General features: G+C 46.5%; 1 protein-coding gene across 1 annotated transcript in view; it reads right to left on the bottom strand.

The window, feature by feature from the left end:
* ttbk1a (tau tubulin kinase 1a) overlaps window positions 1–17,952 on the bottom strand; it is a gene marked incomplete at its 3' end in the record, with an annotated part of 108,313 nt that overhangs the window by 46,632 nt on the left and 43,729 nt on the right. The window contains exons 7-9 of the mRNA XM_083634949.1: window positions 11,954–12,019; window positions 10,859–10,951; window positions 9,169–9,294 (exon numbers count right to left, since the gene is read on the bottom strand). Coding sequence (XP_083491075.1) covers window positions 9,169–9,294; window positions 10,859–10,951; window positions 11,954–12,019 — 285 coding nt within the window. The remainder of the gene's footprint in view (window positions 1–9,168; window positions 9,295–10,858; window positions 10,952–11,953; window positions 12,020–17,952) is intronic.

Raw genomic sequence — 17,952 nt, 5'->3', positions numbered from 1 at the left:
TCAATATCAGGTAAACCAATGAGCTACCAGAGGAGCAGGAGGCCACACCCCCTGGCCTGGTTGTCATCAAGGGAGAGGAAGTGAAGAGGGTGGACTCATACAATATCTTGGGGTCCAAATCAATAGAATTAATCTTTAACTTGATTGTTTATTTGACAGGGACAATGCACAATAAATAAATATATTGCACCAGAAATAGCTAGTAGCTCATTTGCATCTGTAGTCCCTGGGCGGGAGAAGAAGGTGGCACAAAGTTCTGAACAGAAGCCATAATTAGAAAACCGTGTTCCTAACAATAGAATTATATCAATATATCAGCATAGAATTACATCAATATTGGCGTCCAGTAGCCTGGTTGAACCCAGCTTTCAACGTGACGTCACAGACTATGCCTGTAACGTGACTGATAGTAAATGGAGGTCACATGGATGCTGGGTTTACCCAGACTAGGTGTCCGGGTCGTGTACCGGTAGATTCCCTGCCTACCAACGCGAGGGGCGCAGGTTCGCATCCTCGTGTTACCTCCGGCTTGGTCGGGCGTCCATACAGGCATGATTGGCTGGTGTCTATGGGAGGGAAGCCGGATTGAGGGTATTTGTCCTGGTTGCTGCACTAGCGCCTCCTCTGGTGGCACTCGGCCTCGGGGCACCTGTTCGGGGGGGAAGGGAACTGGTGGGAATAGCGTGATCCTCCCACGTGCTACGTCCTACCGGTGAAGCTCCCGCTGTCGGGTGAAAATAATCGGCTGGCTACTGCGCATGTGTTGGAGGAAGCATGGTGCTAGTCTCGGCTCTCCCCAGATCGGCAGAGGGTGGAGCAGCGACCGGGGCAGCAGGGGGGAAAATTGGCCAAAGTACAATTGGGGAGAAAATAGGGGGGAAATCAGAAAAAAAACATTAAAAAAAGAAGAATGACATCAATATATAAATATGTTATTATAAAAGGGAGCATGTGAGAAATGTTCTCTGTTTGTTTACATTTTGTCCCGGGAGTGTCATCTGTGATGTCACTTGAGCAATGTGCATTGTGACATTACTGATGATGTCATAGGCATTGTGACATCATCAGTGATATCATAAGAGCAATTGTGCTGTCATCAGTGATGCGAAGTTGTGACATCATCAGTTTGTGACATCATTAGTGATGCCACAAGAGCATGTGAGCCCGCACAGTGGGCGAGCTGCAGGGCGGGCGAGACCGCCAGCGGCCGAGCTGCGTATGCGAGCTGCAGGGCCAGCAAGCCTAGGAATCGAGCGTGTGAGATGCCTAGTTATAGAAATACACACATCAGTATATGATTATTAGGTCAACTTAAAGAATTTTGGTGTCTGCAAAAGTAAGTGACTAGCCTGGTAAACCAGCCGGTCACGTGAACTCACATTTAATTTAGTTGAATGATTAAATCATTTTCGTTAACACTTTGAGTGCCACGGCCCTTGGGCAAAAGGTTGCTTGCTGTGCCACATAGGCCGCAATGCATTTTAAAACAGTCATATAATTTCTTTAATAATTACTATGTAAACACTGAACACGCACAAATAACGATGAGACTCTCTTCTATCACCTGCAAAAAAAGTTTATTGATCCCATTTTCCGTTCTTTAGTTATGAGCCGGAGAAGATAGCTTGATTGAACGAAAAACAGACCTTTTTTTCTACGAGCTGAGATAATGAGCCTTTTGTGAAATTAAACATTTCAAGCACATCACTGACTCTGAAGCTAATTTTCTGATGTAGTCACACCTCAAAAATAATTTCCTTCAATAAAACAGTGAAGGCAAGGGAATTTTGTTTGGAAGAATAATATTTTTAGCTGAAACCAGCAGCGCTGGTCCCTGCGTGCGCTGCTGGTTGCAGCTTCTTGCTGATCTTTTGCTGCTGGTGGGCATCGGATATTCTGGCTTGCGTTTGCCAACCCTGTCCTGCTGTCTGGGTCTGTCTGGGTCAGTGCTGTGTGCTGCTCTGCGTGCCCCACCTCCCCCCCTCCTCCTCCCCCCCGTTGTGGGAGGAGTGTCTCTCTGCTCTGCTCAGCTCTGCTGTTTGCTCTGCCTGTGCTCAGCACTGAAAAAGTCCGCTAGATCCAGCTTTTTTACAGCCGCGTGTACCAGCTCTCATGCTTCCAGTTGAGAATAATAACAAATCCACGGCTGATCATGCGAATGGGTGTTGCAGCGGACACGGAGGCTGTTGCAGCGGACACCGAGGTGCTCAATTGTGATAGCAGATTGGCTGCTGCAGGGGCACAGCTAAACTTCAATGAAGCCGCTGCATATGGACGGATGCGATGCGATTTCCTTTTCCCCAATGACTTCTTCTGTGTGTTTCACTCCACGTTCTCTCATCTGGAGAGCGCTGTCGCCACCTAAGGGTTCTGTAAAATAGGTTAGACACATTCAATACCTCTGATATTGTAAGAGGCGATGTAAGAAGCTGAGATGGACACCCCCCCGTCAAAAAAACAATTTCGAGTTATTGACGCCATTTGGCGTCGCTGGCACTCTACGGTAAATTTCTAATGACGCCATATGGCGTCGCTGGCACTCAATGTGTTAATTACCAGACCGTCTGGCCTCAAGCCCTGGGAGGGTGTTTGCAGAAATTGCAAAGCGCTTTAACCAAAATCAGCGACCTGCCTCGTAGTTGACATCGTAACCGACCAATCAGGAACAGTAATGGCTGCCTCCATGCCTGTCCGCCTCGAGCAGTAACGTCAACGTTTGTCGAGTTTAAACAGCCATAAAGTGCAGTTATTGCAGAAATAGACTCAATAACAACAATTAAGAAAGTACAGAAGTATGCAACAGCGGTGTTTTACTTTGTTTCGAACTTCGGAATCTCACACTATGCCAAGCTGCTCCCTGCAACGCACCAACTGGACAATGTCTATTTTCTCAAACTTGACCCCTATAAATCCATCCATTGCGCCTGAAGGCGTCATTGGTATCTGGCATATGACGCGGCCACCCGCTCCGCCCCGTGATCATAGATCACCAAGATCATATCTATGATCGCGAGGACCTCGTCGTACAGGTCCAACTGAGTAATGAGGAGGACCACGAGGGCACGTGGGAGCCCCAGAGCCCGCTTCGGCCGAGGACGAGGCCCACGCCTCTGCTGTTGAGCCTTACCAGAGGCAGTTCAGAGAGGTAATGGCGAGGGCCATGGAGAAGTTGGGCATTGCCTGGGCCGAGGCCCCTCCCCACCGAGGTCCCTGTTGCGTGAGTGAGTTTTCCAGCCCCCCTCCGGGCAGCCTCAACGTCACATGCGTCACACGCTGTGTCCGGACGTACGGGACACCATACGCACGTCCTGGGGACGCCCACAAGAGGCCAGGGCCCCTTCCCAGGGGTTCGCCATGTGGTCGGTGTTGGATGGCGAGCCCGACCTGGGCTACGCGGCCATGGAGGATACGGTGGTGGCCCACTTGTCACCTTCCTCCACCAGGCCTCAGCTTCCCTCCAGGACCTGCCAGACAACAGCCAAGCTAGTCGAGCAGTCGTATCTGGCGTCCGGCCAGGTGGCAGCGATGGCCAAAAATTTGGCCATCCTCCAGGGCTACCCCTGCTAGCAGACCTGCAGGGTGCCGCCACTCCAGAGGCCTCTTCCGAACATGGCCCAGCAGTTGGAGAGGCAGCGGCAGGACTCGGTGGCTGTAGGCAGCGGGCTCCATGGCGTCCGCCAGCCGGACCGGATCGGACTTGGGGCTGCACTTCGGGGTCCGCCCAGTCCCCAGCGGCGCGCCATCGGGCAAGGGCCCCCAGCCAAGGTGTGAGCCGCCCTCCGGCGGAGAGCCAGACCGCCACCGCGGAGTCTTCCTGGACTGCGTGCACTCCGGCTGCAGCAGCAACAGGTCACAGGTACTCTGTGTCATTGAATTCACCATTAACGATTTACCTGAATAGTTTATGATGATATATATAGTTTCATTGTAATCCTTGACCATCAAAACATAGGAGTAGACATCACCTTTTCTGTGTTATTATCATGTGTGGTTCAGGAGATATGTTGCAAAATGCATAATTCGGTTAGGGCAGAAAGTAAAATGGCTGCCATGACCACCATAAGAAATTGGCAGACGTGCATTTAAATTCAAAGCTCCTTCTGATTGGAACAACCTGCCCATTACCCTTAGAACAATCAACTCATTTCACCTCTTCAAAAACTCACTAGTACCATTCCTCAAAACACCATGCTGCTGCTTTTAATGGTATTGTCTTCTTGCCCCTTATTACTGCTTGTTTGGTCACTCTGTTGTTTGAATCGTTAGTGCATTGTGCAATGTTTGTATAATATCTATGGTATGTATGTGTGTATAGTATATATGTATATACATGCATGTGTAAATATGTACATACGGTATATGTGTATGTGCGTGGATATATACGGATATATATAATATAATATGATATGGTATATATAGAAATATATAATATAATATATATAGTACAGTATGTGTGTATTGTATATATATGTGTATAATATGCATAATACTATCTCGCTCTATCAACTTCTTACTTTTTCTGTAGGTTGTTGTGGGTTACGGGAATGTGTGGGTGGGTCGGTGAATGGAGCCTCCGTGTGCTGTGTGTTGTATGTTTGTTCATGTTGCATTGTTCTGTTTTTGTGTTGGACCCCCTTGAAAACGAGATGGTGCATCTCAAGGGGCTATCCATTAAATAAAAATTTCTAACAATAAGGCATTGGCCACATGGCTCCTTTCTGAAAATGTTCAGAGCCCAAAACTGTAACAGATCGCAGCAGATCTGGTTTGCGGAAGGTAGGGCCGCCGTGGCCGCTGCCGTGCCGGAAGGACCTCCTGTCGCAAGCAAAAGGTGAGATACTCCACCCCGCCCCTTCCAGATCGAAGTTGGCGGCCTGGTCCCTGAATGGGAGCGCCTGTTAGCTCAGGGGTTACTCATGAGCGTGGTGCATACCATTCAGAGCGCTATAGGGCCATGTCCGCGCGCTCTCAGTACGCTTACAAGTGGCGAGTTTTCTCCCACTGGTACGTGGATCGTAACGAGGATCCAGTGTGTTGTGGTGTTCAGCCCATCCTCTGTTTCCTGCAGAGCCTGTATGCTGCGGGCCAGTCCCCTCAGTCCTTTAAAGAGCATGGTGCAGGTTAAACAACAAATCAGAATTTACATTTTGGGCTCATGATTACAGTGAAAATACTCCAAAAAGACAAAGATTTCTCCCCCCACAGGCCCCCAGAGTATAATTATGGAGGAAAAGGTGGCATTTCATAAATGGGTGTGTGACATAACAACAGGAGTGACACCACAAGAGGAGAATGTTCTGCTGGGGCTGACACAGGGATGCAAAGTCATGGAGAGTGAAAAAAGGTGACAGATACCAGGGCAGACATAACACCACTCAGAAATCCTCATATTGTGGGCTGAAAAATGTGACTGTCACCTAAAGGTGACTAGTTTGCATCCCTGTGACATCACAAGTGGTAGTTCCATGAAATTGACCAGTGGTGGTTACAAAAACTAGTCTAAACGCAGCTATGTGTGATTGATTTTTTTTTTTTACACAAATCCCATTGCTATATACCCCTTCCACATATTAATGCAATGTGGTCTCCAACCTGCACCATGCTCTTTAAGTGGCTGCCATATCGGCCTGTCACATGGAGATCGAAGGAAAACCGGCGGGGAGCTTGCTCCTGGTCTCCCGGTTTATGAAAGGGGCGCGCAGACTGCGACCACGGGTGCGTAATGTCTTCCCTAAATGGGACTTGGTCATGGTGTTGGAGGATCTCTCGGGTCCCCCGTTCGAGCCCTTGGAAGCTGTGGACCTAAAGTTCCTGTCATTGAAGACTGTGCTGCTGTTAGCCTTGTCTTCAGGCAAGAGGGTTGGCGACTTGATTGCCCTGTCGGTCCAGCAGTCTTGCTTGGTATTTACTGATGACGAGCGGAGGGTTACACTTCGGCCCAACCCCGCCTACCAGCCTAAGAATATCAACGCCAGCTTCAGATCTATGGTCGTGGACCTGGCTGCCTTTTGTCCCCCTCCTTTCAGCTCGGAGGAGGAGCGACACTTAAACACGCTTTGCCCGGTGCATGCGATCCTGGCCTACGTGGGCAGGAGATGCACGCTGCGCACCTGTAACCAGCTACAGGTTTGCTTTGGGCCGCGGGCCCTGGGTGGGGCACTGTCCAAGGTCCAAGTCCAAGCTTGTCGCACTGGATAGTGGAGGCCATTGCTTTGGCCTACTCTGCCATGGGGAAGGCTCCCCTGGAGGGTATTAAGGCCCATTCTACGCGAGTCACGACATCCTGGGCATTGTTGCGTGGTGTGTCAGTGGAAGACATGTGTGCGGCTGCCTCATGGTCTACCCACCACACCTTTGTTAGGTTCTATAGCCTTGATGAGGCCAGTGCGCCCTTTGCGCACGCTGTGTTGTCAGCCGCCAGGCGGTAGTTCCTTAGTCACTCATGCCTACGGTTGCCATGGGCTGAGGCCATGTGCTCCGTTGCCAGCCTTGGGTCTCAGGGTCACACGAGGTGCTTCCTTGCTGCGAGGTTGGTTGGTTCAACCTCGTTCTCACTCGTAAAACCTGGGTTGTGGGACAAGCCCAACGTTTCTCGCCGGAAAATATGTTTTCGCCCTTGTCCAGACTGGATTTGGATTTGACTGGATCCAACGGTGATTGGCTGAAGGAGTGAGTAGCCCCTCTCTGCAGAGCCGGAGAGCCCAGCCAGCAGTTCTATCTGCCTCACTGATACCAGCCGTGCCGCACTGATACATGCCAGCCTAGTTATTTGCGACAGCACCGCCGAGTGAATTGAATGACAAAGGATATAATAAATAATTTGCACACAGGAGAGCACAGCACAGACGAACCAAGATGGACTGTCTTGAGTACTAGCGTTAACGTTACTCATAGTCAGAACGTGAAGAATGTTAATCAAGTTTTATTTGTTTAACCTTAAACCAATTCTGGTTTCTAGTCGAAGTGTGAGTCGGTAACCACGAGAGCCTTACACTGCAAATATCCATCTGTTAAGTTAGCTTAGGAAATTGAGCAAAACGAACTGTTAGCAATAGCATGTTAGCCTGGGAGAAGCTAACATTAGCTAAATGCCAGAGGCTAGCAAGACATAGCAGAGGCAGTGGTGGCCCAACGGTTAGAGAAGCAAGCTTGTGACCGGAAGGTCATCGGTTCAATCCCCGGGACCGGCAGGATAAAGCTGGCTGGGGAAAGTGAAAAGGCAGTGCTTGTCACTCCATCATTACCACCACCGAGGTGCCCTTGAGCAAGGCCTTTAACCCCAACTGCTCCAATGGAGCTGATCAGTGGCCAGCAGATCAGACTGTGGTTGTACTGGTCAGCTTCCAGGTGTGAATGTGTGTGTGTGAATGTGAACAGGGCACTCCTGAAAAAGAAAGCATTGCTCTCAGTGTAGTCTCAACACCAGACCCATGGGAGTTCTTGCGCTGATACACTACGTTGCATGCTGCAGATCTTTCTCTGGGTCTGGGACACTTTCCCTCAGCCAGCTGGGGTCGGAAGCGAACCGTTCACTTGGCCAGTGATTGGCCAGTGGTGGATTCAGTCTTCCCCAATCAGTAACGACTTTGCGATCAGACGACAGGGGAGGCCCAGCCCATTTTTCGAACCACTCTCTCATTGGTGCTACGACCTGTCACTCATTCAGTTTCAACCCCCCTAGACCCGCCCTCAAACCCCAGAAGTGGCTTTGAAGTGGCAAAGACTCATTTATGTAGTATGCAGAGCGCAGCAATTCGACATAATATTTGAGTCTGGGGAGAGACTACTCTCAGTGAGACTCCCCCTGTATAAATAAAGGTAAAAAAAAAAATACAAAATAAATATCGGTCCGTAAGCCACATTAAAGCATGTTTAACATGGATGTTTTTTTTAATGAGCAAACCCTAACCAAGTTGTTTCACTTGCCTAACCATTAACGTAACAACCAACCTCAAGGCGTCACGTTAATTCATGTTTTAATTTGGGTTAGAAAGGTCAGCAAGCGCATATTCGCTAGGTGGTGCTGTCATGAATAACTAGGCTGGCATGTATCAGTGCGGCATGGCTGGTATTAGTGAGGTGGAGAGAACTGCTGGCTGGGCTCTCCGGCTCTGCAGAGAGGGACTATTGGAAGGAGTTGTCTGTCAAGGCAAGTACACCCGCCCAACTTCTGCCCCCTGCAAACACTGGGTGAAAGCTTTAGGCCAGACGGCCTGTAGAACGAAATTAAATGTGAGTTCATGTGACCGGCTGGTTTACCAGGCTAGTAAGTGACAGCACTTCCACTATTTTTGTAGAATGATCCAAGATCGTTTTCCGAAGCAAAACATTATGATGTCACAGTGAAGTTGACCTTTGAACTTTTGGATATAAAATGTCATCACTTCATCATTTTATCCTATTAGACTTTTGAGTGAAATTTTGTCATAATTAGCACATGACTTATTGGGATATGGCCAAAAACGTCTTTGTGAGGTGACAGTGACCTTGACCTTTGGTCACCAAATTGTAATTAGTTGATCCTTGAGTCCCAGATGTAATGACATTTCATCAAAGCGTTCCTTCCTGAGATATTGCGTTAACGAGAATGGTAAGTACAGATGGACAATGCCTCCGGCCATGGCTGTCGCCAGCAGAGGCATAAAGAACAAAGAAAAACAATGTAACAACTTTTACTGACCATTGACATAATAATATATGGACGACGCAGCTCCACTTACTTCCTACCACTATGCAAAAATTAAGCCAAAATATTTGCCATCATTTTGGATGGGAGTTTGCGCAGTAGAGTCGGGCTGAGCCCCCTCAGCCAGAGGTTTGAGATTGGCTGTCACCGGTGTCAATCAGCACAAAGGTACATCCTCAAATAGTGATTTAAAAACAAACTTATCAGAAAAACGAGCACTTGAACATACATCAGCGTGATAAGAACGATGTGAAATGCCAGTGGGGCGGGGGGGGGGGGGGTATTGACGTGTACTTTGATTGTTTAGTTTGGCTCATGTCCCGTCCGCTGCATGGAAGTGGTGGGATTTATGACCTATACTGCAACCAGCCACCAGGGGGCGATCGAGATGTTTTGGCTTCACTTTCTGGGAGCTGACATGGTGTCCATTATATACAGTCAATGGTTTTGACAGCTGTGGAAGCCAGATGTGGAGGTGGTACCTGGTAGTCTGGTTTGGTGTAGTAGTCCAGGGCCAGGACGTGGTCCAGGAAGACGTGGAACTCTGAAGGCATGTGTTTGAGCAGCATACGATGGTCATAACGCTCTTTAATCTGACCAACTTGTTCCTGCAACCAACAACCAACAGCAAAGACACTCAGCATTCTTCATCTCAATTAAGACTGATTCATACAAAGATTAAAGGTACATTCAGCGATGTTTTTGTGTTAGAATAAGTGTTAAATGGCTCCATATTCTGACAGCAATCACTGAAATAGAGTGTTTGGTCAGTGACTTGAAACCCCCAACCCCCCGCTGTCCTCTATCTCTCTCCTGTAGTCCTGCAGGCATGGTGGACGTATCTCCGCAACCGTAACTTTTTTAACGTTTTGTTGTTTCAGGAATATGTTGACATGTGATTTAGTTATACCACTATAATGCTGGTTTATGTTGTATTGTGTATTGTGTATTTTGTGTGTCTTGTAAGCCCATGAGGGTTGGGCACCGTGCATAAGGTGCATGACACAAAAATAAAAAACAATCAATCAATCAATCAATCAGAAATATTCAATACCGATATCCCAATACACCAAAAGTATACACACCAAGAATATTACCAAATATTGCACACATGCCCTGTACAAAAAATAGTGCCCCTCCCCCCGAGAGATGGGTATGATGATAAAACATGATAAGTCAGATATTGCACAGATGCCCTACAAAACATATTGTACATTCCTCCCACTGAGACCGTGATGTTATCACACAAATGCCCAATAAAGTGTAATGTTAGATATTGCACAGATACCCTACACCATAATGAACAGAAAAGAACAAAAGAAAAACAGTTAGGGGCCTATCTTCGCAAAAGCAGTAATTTAGCATTTGTGCTTGTTTACCGCCGGTGCAATGCAAATTGGGGGCGTGGACAAGCGCATGCCTGTTATAATTGTACTGGACATAGGCGTGCCACATGCCAAACTAGGCGTTTCAGCGCAAAATGTGGGGATAGATGGCATTATCCTATCATCAGCAGCGCACAATTACTTTGCGCTAAGAGCTTTTAAAAGCACCTCTCACGCGCTAAATACCCTGTTGCGCTTGAGCGCATCATAATCTCCGTGCTGTGCAGCGCAGTGTAGAGTAAAAATCCTTTTGGATATGTCATTACGCACAGCCTTGCCACGCCAGGACATCAAATTCTGCTGCTAAAATTGGAGATTAGCAGATCATACAGTGAGGCAATCAACTATAACTCACTGAGAAACTTTTATCACATCGCAAAGAAGGAAATTAATTGAGAAAACTTGTTGGACAATGGACATAGGCTATTTACCTTCACCTATCCCATAACCCGGAGGGTCGTTGGCATCACAGACGATCTGTCAACAAGCTCTCTCCATCTCTCTCTGTCCCCGGCATGAGTGAGTGCACTCTATTACGCATGGAGAGAGTTACAGCATATTGCATGCCTCGCGCAAACAGCGATTGCGAGATGGGAATCCGATTGTTTTTTATTGATGTAACGCCCAGGCATTGCCTGGTCACACCTGTGAATAATTCTGGTACTTAAGACCGCCCAAATCCAGTTTGCGCTGGCATTTTGGGTCTTTGGGCATTTTTTACTGGTTATTAAATGATAATAACATAGAGTTACTGGTTATTAAATGATAATAAGAGTTACTTATCTACCTTATCTTTGATCTTTCGCCATGGCAACTGTCCAACGGCGAACTCCACCAACATGTAAAACAACGACCACAGGTCGTCATGACGACCCATTTCCTGGAAGAACGGAAGACAAACGGAACATTAGTTTACTGATTATTAGGATAATTACCTCCACAAAGGAGGTTATGTATTCTGTGCCGTTTCTTTGTTTTTTTGCAGGATTACGGAAAGACTACTGGTCCGATTTTCATGAATCTTGGTGGAAGGGTGTAACATGGGCCGACGAAGAAGCCATTACATTTTGGAGCGGATCCGACTCACAAACAAGGGCCCTTGGCAGAGGTTTGCCCTTCTGGTTATTAATGTTATTACACTGATTACCGGTTCTTGTACTGATTATCTGACATGTAAAGTCTAGCAGTGTTTTCCATCTGGCTGACTCAACACTGAAGCAGAAAACCTCTGTGACTGAAAACAGACTTCACCTACAGATGTTTCCCGTTGGGAAATACCCTTTTGCCGCAAAAGTACTGCTACGGTGGTCATGGTAATGGTTGGATTTTCTCTATTTTATTTGCTGTCAAAAGATGTCAAATGAAAGCTGAGAATCCACTGATTCCAATGGTACTTGACAACTTGACATCTTACATGGACATTTACATGGACATTGTACATGTGTATTATCCCACGGACACTAAATCACTCAATCCGACGAACAGTTCTCGAGATAAACCGCTTTTTGTGTTGCCAGTAAGTGGCGCTATGTGTGTGTGTGTTGCGGGTGTGTGTGTGTGTGGGGGGGTTGATCACGATAAACAGACAAGTCGACCAACCGACTGACCCGTCCACCTAGGCAATTTGATTATAGGATAGTTTATAATTTGAGATTGTTTTCTGTTTGCTTCATCTTCTGCTATTGCTGTGATCGCTGCACTGCATGCTGCACAAAGACTAATTACTCATTTGTAATATGAGTACTCATTATGGCTATTCAAATTAATCTTGATATTAGTCTTATCACTGAACAACCAAAACTTGCTGAAAACAGATAGCGTGTAACTTGATGTGTAACTCATGACATTATTGTTGGTTTGATCAAACACCAGAGAGACTGACCTTGTTTTTATGAGCATTGACCGAGGCGTAGCGGACCGTCCCTCTGAAACCAGCCACAGTTCTCGGCTGAACACAAGAAAAGATCAGTTAGTCGGTAGCCGATTCAACAATGTGCCCAAATATAAATAACTCATTATTACAGGTTCTAGTTCTACATTACACAGTGCTGGTGCAACAAAAAGTAGAACACAATTATACAACTCTGTATAATTTACACTGTTCACAAAAAAGCATTTCAAACGTATATACACAATATTTGTGTAACAGGGTTTTCAAATAAAATAATCTAAAATATTTGTATACTGCTGTAGTCATTTGTCATTCAACTGAATGAAAACATAATTGTATCACAGATCAATTTCAGCCTATGATTTGCCTTATTGCCAAAGTAAATCTATATAAATCCTGTGCTGTGTATTGTAGAAGGTGCAGTCACAGCCCATGTAGATGCTAAGTCCTTTTAACTTGATGGGGGATTCATGCTTTTGACGTAAACAGAGCAAATTATGACCAAAATAACCAAATAATAATGAGACAAACAGAAGCATCAGCAGAGGGTCACATCGCATCTAAACAGCCTCTGAAACTGGCCAGTGTGTTCGTGGACTTCTGTCTATGGATATAGACATGGACTGTCTATAACAACCATAGAATAACCGTCTATAACAATATTACCTGATAGAATACAGTCCAGGACCTAAAAATCACTGTTTGTATTTGACTATACCAAACACCATGATCAAACAGCGGGAGGTTTATAAGTGTACTAGTGCATCTTGGGGCCATATAGGTTGTTGATTGACTTTGTAGTTGTTATTATTATATAATGGCTGAGGCCAAATGGTCGAGATACTTCCTTTAGAAATAGGGGTTAAGCTGTTAACTGTCAACAGGCCTGGCAAACCAAAATGAATAGTGAGGGTTTGCCGGTGAAAGACTGGAATTATTTAACTCTCACGATGAGCTTTTCATGTTTCCTGGCAAAGGTGGGGGCTGTGGAGTTGGAATGACCCAGTTCAAAGGCTCTGTCGCAGAGGCAGCTGCGCCCAGAAGATAATTGATTACACAGCGCTTTTCTAAGTACTCAAAGTGCTTCACATACAGTATCGGGGGAGTGGGGGACTCATCCACCACTGATGTGTAGTACCCACCTGGGTGATGCGTGGGAGGGAGCCAGTTAGCACCGAAACACTCACCACACATCAATTATCTCAGTGGAGAGTAGAGGACTGGAAGAGGCAAATACTGAGGGATGATTAGGTGGCCATGATAAGAGGATGACCTGTGTGGGAATTTAGCCAGGGCACCGGGGCGAGACCCCCCAGGGCACCGGGGCGAGACCCCCCAGGGCACCGGGGCGAGACCCCCCAGGACACCGGGGCTTAAACCCCTAATCCTGCAATGAGTGCTGATAGGATCTTTAATCACCACAGACAGTCAGGACCTTGGTTTTTACGTCTCATCCAAAGGACGGTGCTCACTCACAGGACAGAGTGCCTGTCTCTGCCCTGGGGCATTGGGGATGAGGATATTATTCATGAGCCCAGAGGGAGGAGCACTCCTGCTGGTCCTCCAACATTACTTCCAGCACCATGTGATCTCTCATCCAAGGACCAACTACAGTCAAACCTGCTTAGCTTCCTAGGGAAGCTAGCAATGTGATGCAGGAGATATGGTGCTTGCATAGATGGTTGGTGCCTGTTCCGTCGTGGCAGCAACCCAAGAACCTGCTGGTGAACACGGGCAGTGAAGGGGGCTGCTGAAGGATGTGTATTATGAAGGAAGTATGAAGGAGCAATGACTCAGCACAGAGGTGTCGGCAGGTCAGAAAGGCTGTCGCAGAATTATAACCAGGTGTGGGAGGAGTTTGGAGAGGCTGTAGTATAGTGAATGTCTTTTGGGCGGACTATAGGAGATTTTGAAAATCCATTAGGTGACTCAGGAAGGGAAGACAGGTCATTGGATGGACTGTCCTCAGCAGAGGCGAGGAAATGCCGACCTCGACTGGGGACATTGTCGTAAGGTGGAAGGAGCACTTTGAGGATCCTAGACCCCACAGACTTTTCTGGAAGCATTGCTGGAAGATGCTGTGTGTCAGATACCATCTCCTTGGCAGAAGTCACTGGCTAGATAGCAAAGAATCAGGGTTGGATGAGATCAGTTCTGAAATTTGGAAGTCTCTGACCATTGTCGGCTATTGACACGGCTATTCACTGTCAATGTACTGGTTTCAGTAACAGTCCTTTGGGATTGGCAGACAGGGTGCCCTGTCCCCATCTTTAAAACAGGGGACCAAAATAATCACACTGCTCAGCCTCCTGAAAGCCCAAGTGTTGAAAAGGAGACTAGACGATTGTTGAACCTCAGTTTCAGGAGCAACAATGCACATTGACTGAACTGAACAGTGCAGCTTCTTTTTACCCTATCACAAATAATTGAGGGGTATGGGAGTCAGTTTGCTAATGCTGGACAAGGCCTATAGTCTAGCAGCAAGTCCTCAAAAAAGGCTTTAGTTTTCTAAAAAAAAACTCAAAATCTGAGGGCCCATTCTGCTAGACTACTATGACTCCTCAAAGTATCCTGTTTGAGGTGCTGCTGTGGGCCATTCAGTCCCTGTACTAAGCACTGTGCATTCTTGGAATTAAGTCAATTCCCCTCTGCTGTTGATAATATTCATGGACAGGATATCAAGGTACAGCGGAGGTCTGGAGAGTGTCCAATTCAGTCGGACCATGATCTCTGATGTCCACTGGAGTGCTTTGGGATGAGGGTTAGCGCTTCCAAGTCTGAGACCATGTTTTTTCCTGGAAACGGAGGCCCTTGAAAAAAGAGGCCCGTCCCATTCAACACACAACACACACAACACACAACAGTGTTGTGCACCTGGACCGCTTGGAGGTCAGAAATCGGAAATGTCTACTGGGAAATTCCGACCTCTGAGTGGTCTGGAATAGAGAATGACTCTCTATGATGGGGTGCGGATTTCAGCGATCCGGTAGGACCTTAAAATCGAGCCACTGTTGCTCAACAGTGAATGGAGCCAGTTTTGGCCACTTTGTAAGGATGCCCCATGGGCACCTGCCTTTGGAGGTGCACCGGGCACAAGTGACTGGGAAGGGACTCTAGGGGAAGACCCTGCACACTTTGGAGGGACCACATCTCCCAGCATGCCACCTGAGGATGCCCCAGGATGAGCTTGTTGGGGAAATAGACATTTGGGATGCTTTGATACTCTGTTGCTGCTGCAACCCTGACCTGTATAAGTGGCTAAAATACAGATGGATAGATAATATAACTCAATTTCTCTATCATAGCCATAAAATTATATAAATGTTAACAACATAACGGTATAGAATACATGTGTTGGTTTGTTGTTTCAGGTTAACTCTTTAGTCAGTTGGTGACACGGCTGTGACCCCTCTGTTGCTATAAAGACCACTCACATCCCTTGGTAACCATGGAGATGATGGAGAAACGGGAGACATGCACGTCAAAATCATAAGTCCAAAGGAACTGTAAGAAAAACAACAAACACTGAAACAGAAAATGATGAAAAAATCAAAGTCAACAGCTAAACTCCAAATCAAACAGCCATCACAGGACAAAAATCAACATTTAAAACTGGGGTGATTATTTCAAACAATAGACATGCAAACTCTCATTGAGTTGGTCACAGATATAAAATCAAAGTGATGCATTAATCCCAGAAATACATAAACATAAATGTTCAGTTTAGCTGGAAATTTTCATAATTCTACATTTATCAGCATTTTAAACAATTATGAAACATATGTGGTGATATTAAGGAGAATATCATTATTTTCTTCACATTTCCGGTATGTTGGTATATTATTCATACCCTGATTTGAAAATAAAACTAAAAGGACACAGGATTATACAGTATACAGTATCATAATATGTGACAGTATAGAGGACGTGTACAACACAGAATGGACCATTAGCGTGTTCAAATCAACATGCTAGCTTCATGTGGGTGGCCTCCGTGTTAACACTCAACCCTCACAGACAGGATAGGAGCAAAGCTATTTATTCCCTCTGATGATTTATTCACCAGCTGAACCCTTCAAAGCAGAAACACACTAACAGAGTTACACACATACAGCTTTCTCTAGACTCTAATTTGAGGAAGCTCAGAGCCTTCAATGTGTGCAGCAAGATGTTACATGTCTTTTATCAGTCTGTTGTGGCGAGTGCAATCCTCTTTGCAGCCACCTGTTGGGGTAGCAGCATCAGAGCCGGTGACTCTAAGAAACTGAACAAACTGATAAAGAGAGCTGGCTCGGTGCTGGGGACCACTCTGGAGCCCCTGGAGGTGGTTGTGGAGAGACACACCCCCTTACACAACCAACTGGCTGGACAAGTGTTTTCAGTCAGAGGCTCCCATGCAGTAAAGACTGTTACAGGAGGTCTTTTGTGCCCACCGCAATAACCATAAGCCCTGCGTGCAGAGAGAGGAGACGCCTCCTCTCCCTCCCTCTCCCTCTCTCCTCCCCTCCCCTCCTATAAAGCCACTATTAAAGTCACATTGCTAATGCACATTGCAAACTGTAAAGTTATTTTGTGTTACTGTCATTGATGTTACTGCTGCTGTAACGCAATAATTTCCCTCCGGGGAGGGATGCGAGTGAGTGAGTGTCTAGTCAGTCTATATCTATCTATCTATCTATCTATCTATCTATCTATCTATCTATCTATCTATCTATCTATCCATCTATCCATCTATCTATCTATCTATCTATCTATCTATCTATCTATCTATCTATCTATCTATCTATCTGAAAGCTGCTACCAACATGGCTGATTACAGCTTCTGCCAGATCTTTACATTTGCCAAAAGATTCAAAATAGTCACTGTTGAATTCTATTGTATACTTGTCAGGGTGGACAGGGCTCTGAAACGGCATTTTGACCGTCAAGGGACTAAGGGCCATATCTTATGCCCAGTGCAAGTGTTATCTTTTCTAGTCTCTAGCACTCAAAAGCTCCTTTTTCTTCTTTTAATGACCACTGGGCGCTGGACGTAAGATATGCCCCCAAAACTCTCCATTTAACGGCTACATTTTAACCCAATGATAATGATTATAAAATAGGTGTGCTAGTGCTTTCTAGGTGCTCTGATGTAGGGGTGGGGTTGGGGGGGGGCGGCAGTGAGTGAAACTGCCTTGTCTTTAAAAGCTAAACCTGTTAGCACCAAAGTGCTGTGTCACACAGTGTTGATGCTGACTGAAGCAGCTATACTTCCTGCTCTGTGGATGTTGGTTGATGCTGGTTCCAATTCAGCGTCCTTGTTAACTCATTGAGTGCCAGCCACTTTTGGAGAACGGATGCTCCCAGTGCCAGAGTTTCAGAGCGTTTTCAGTGATTTCTCGAGGCCCACAGAATATTGTGTGATATTACTATGTAAACACCGAACACGCACAAAGAACGAGGAGACTCTATTGGATCATCAGCAAAAAAAAGTTTATTGATACCATTTTCCGTTCTTTAGTTATCAGCCGGAGAAGATAGGTTGTTTTCAGCAAAAACAGACGTTTCAAATTAGAAGCTGAGATATTCAGCCTTTTGTGAAATGAAGCATTTCAAGCACATTCACTGACTCTGAAGCTAATATTTTCTGATGTAGTGACATGGTGTAGTTGTGTGGTGCCCTGCGTGCCCCACCCCCCTCTCCCCCCCCTCAGCTGCAAACTCCTCCCCACACTAACACACAGCCTCACGCACCCAGCGTCTATTTTCAGAGCGCTCCGTTTTTGTGCGCCGGCTCCCAGCGCGACACCGAAAAGCCAAACCGGACTGCTGAGAATGGTTTGGCCCTTCGGCGTCGGGTGCTGCTTTTCTGGCGGCTAATCGTGTGGAGAAACTATGCAGCAGAGACAGAGGGGCTCAGTTGTGGGCGCGGATTGACTGCTGTTCGCAGCTAACGTTAGCTCCAGCCAGAGCAATCTATATGGCTCTGGCTGCAGCATGCATCGGTTTCT

This window comes from Poromitra crassiceps (genome assembly GCF_964638095.1).
Source record: "Poromitra crassiceps genome assembly, chromosome: 4".
Classification (NCBI taxonomy): domain Eukaryota; kingdom Metazoa; phylum Chordata; class Actinopteri; order Beryciformes; family Melamphaidae; genus Poromitra; species Poromitra crassiceps.
The sequence above is the reverse complement of the archived record's forward strand: the minus strand, read 5'-3'. Positions and strand labels throughout refer to the sequence as shown.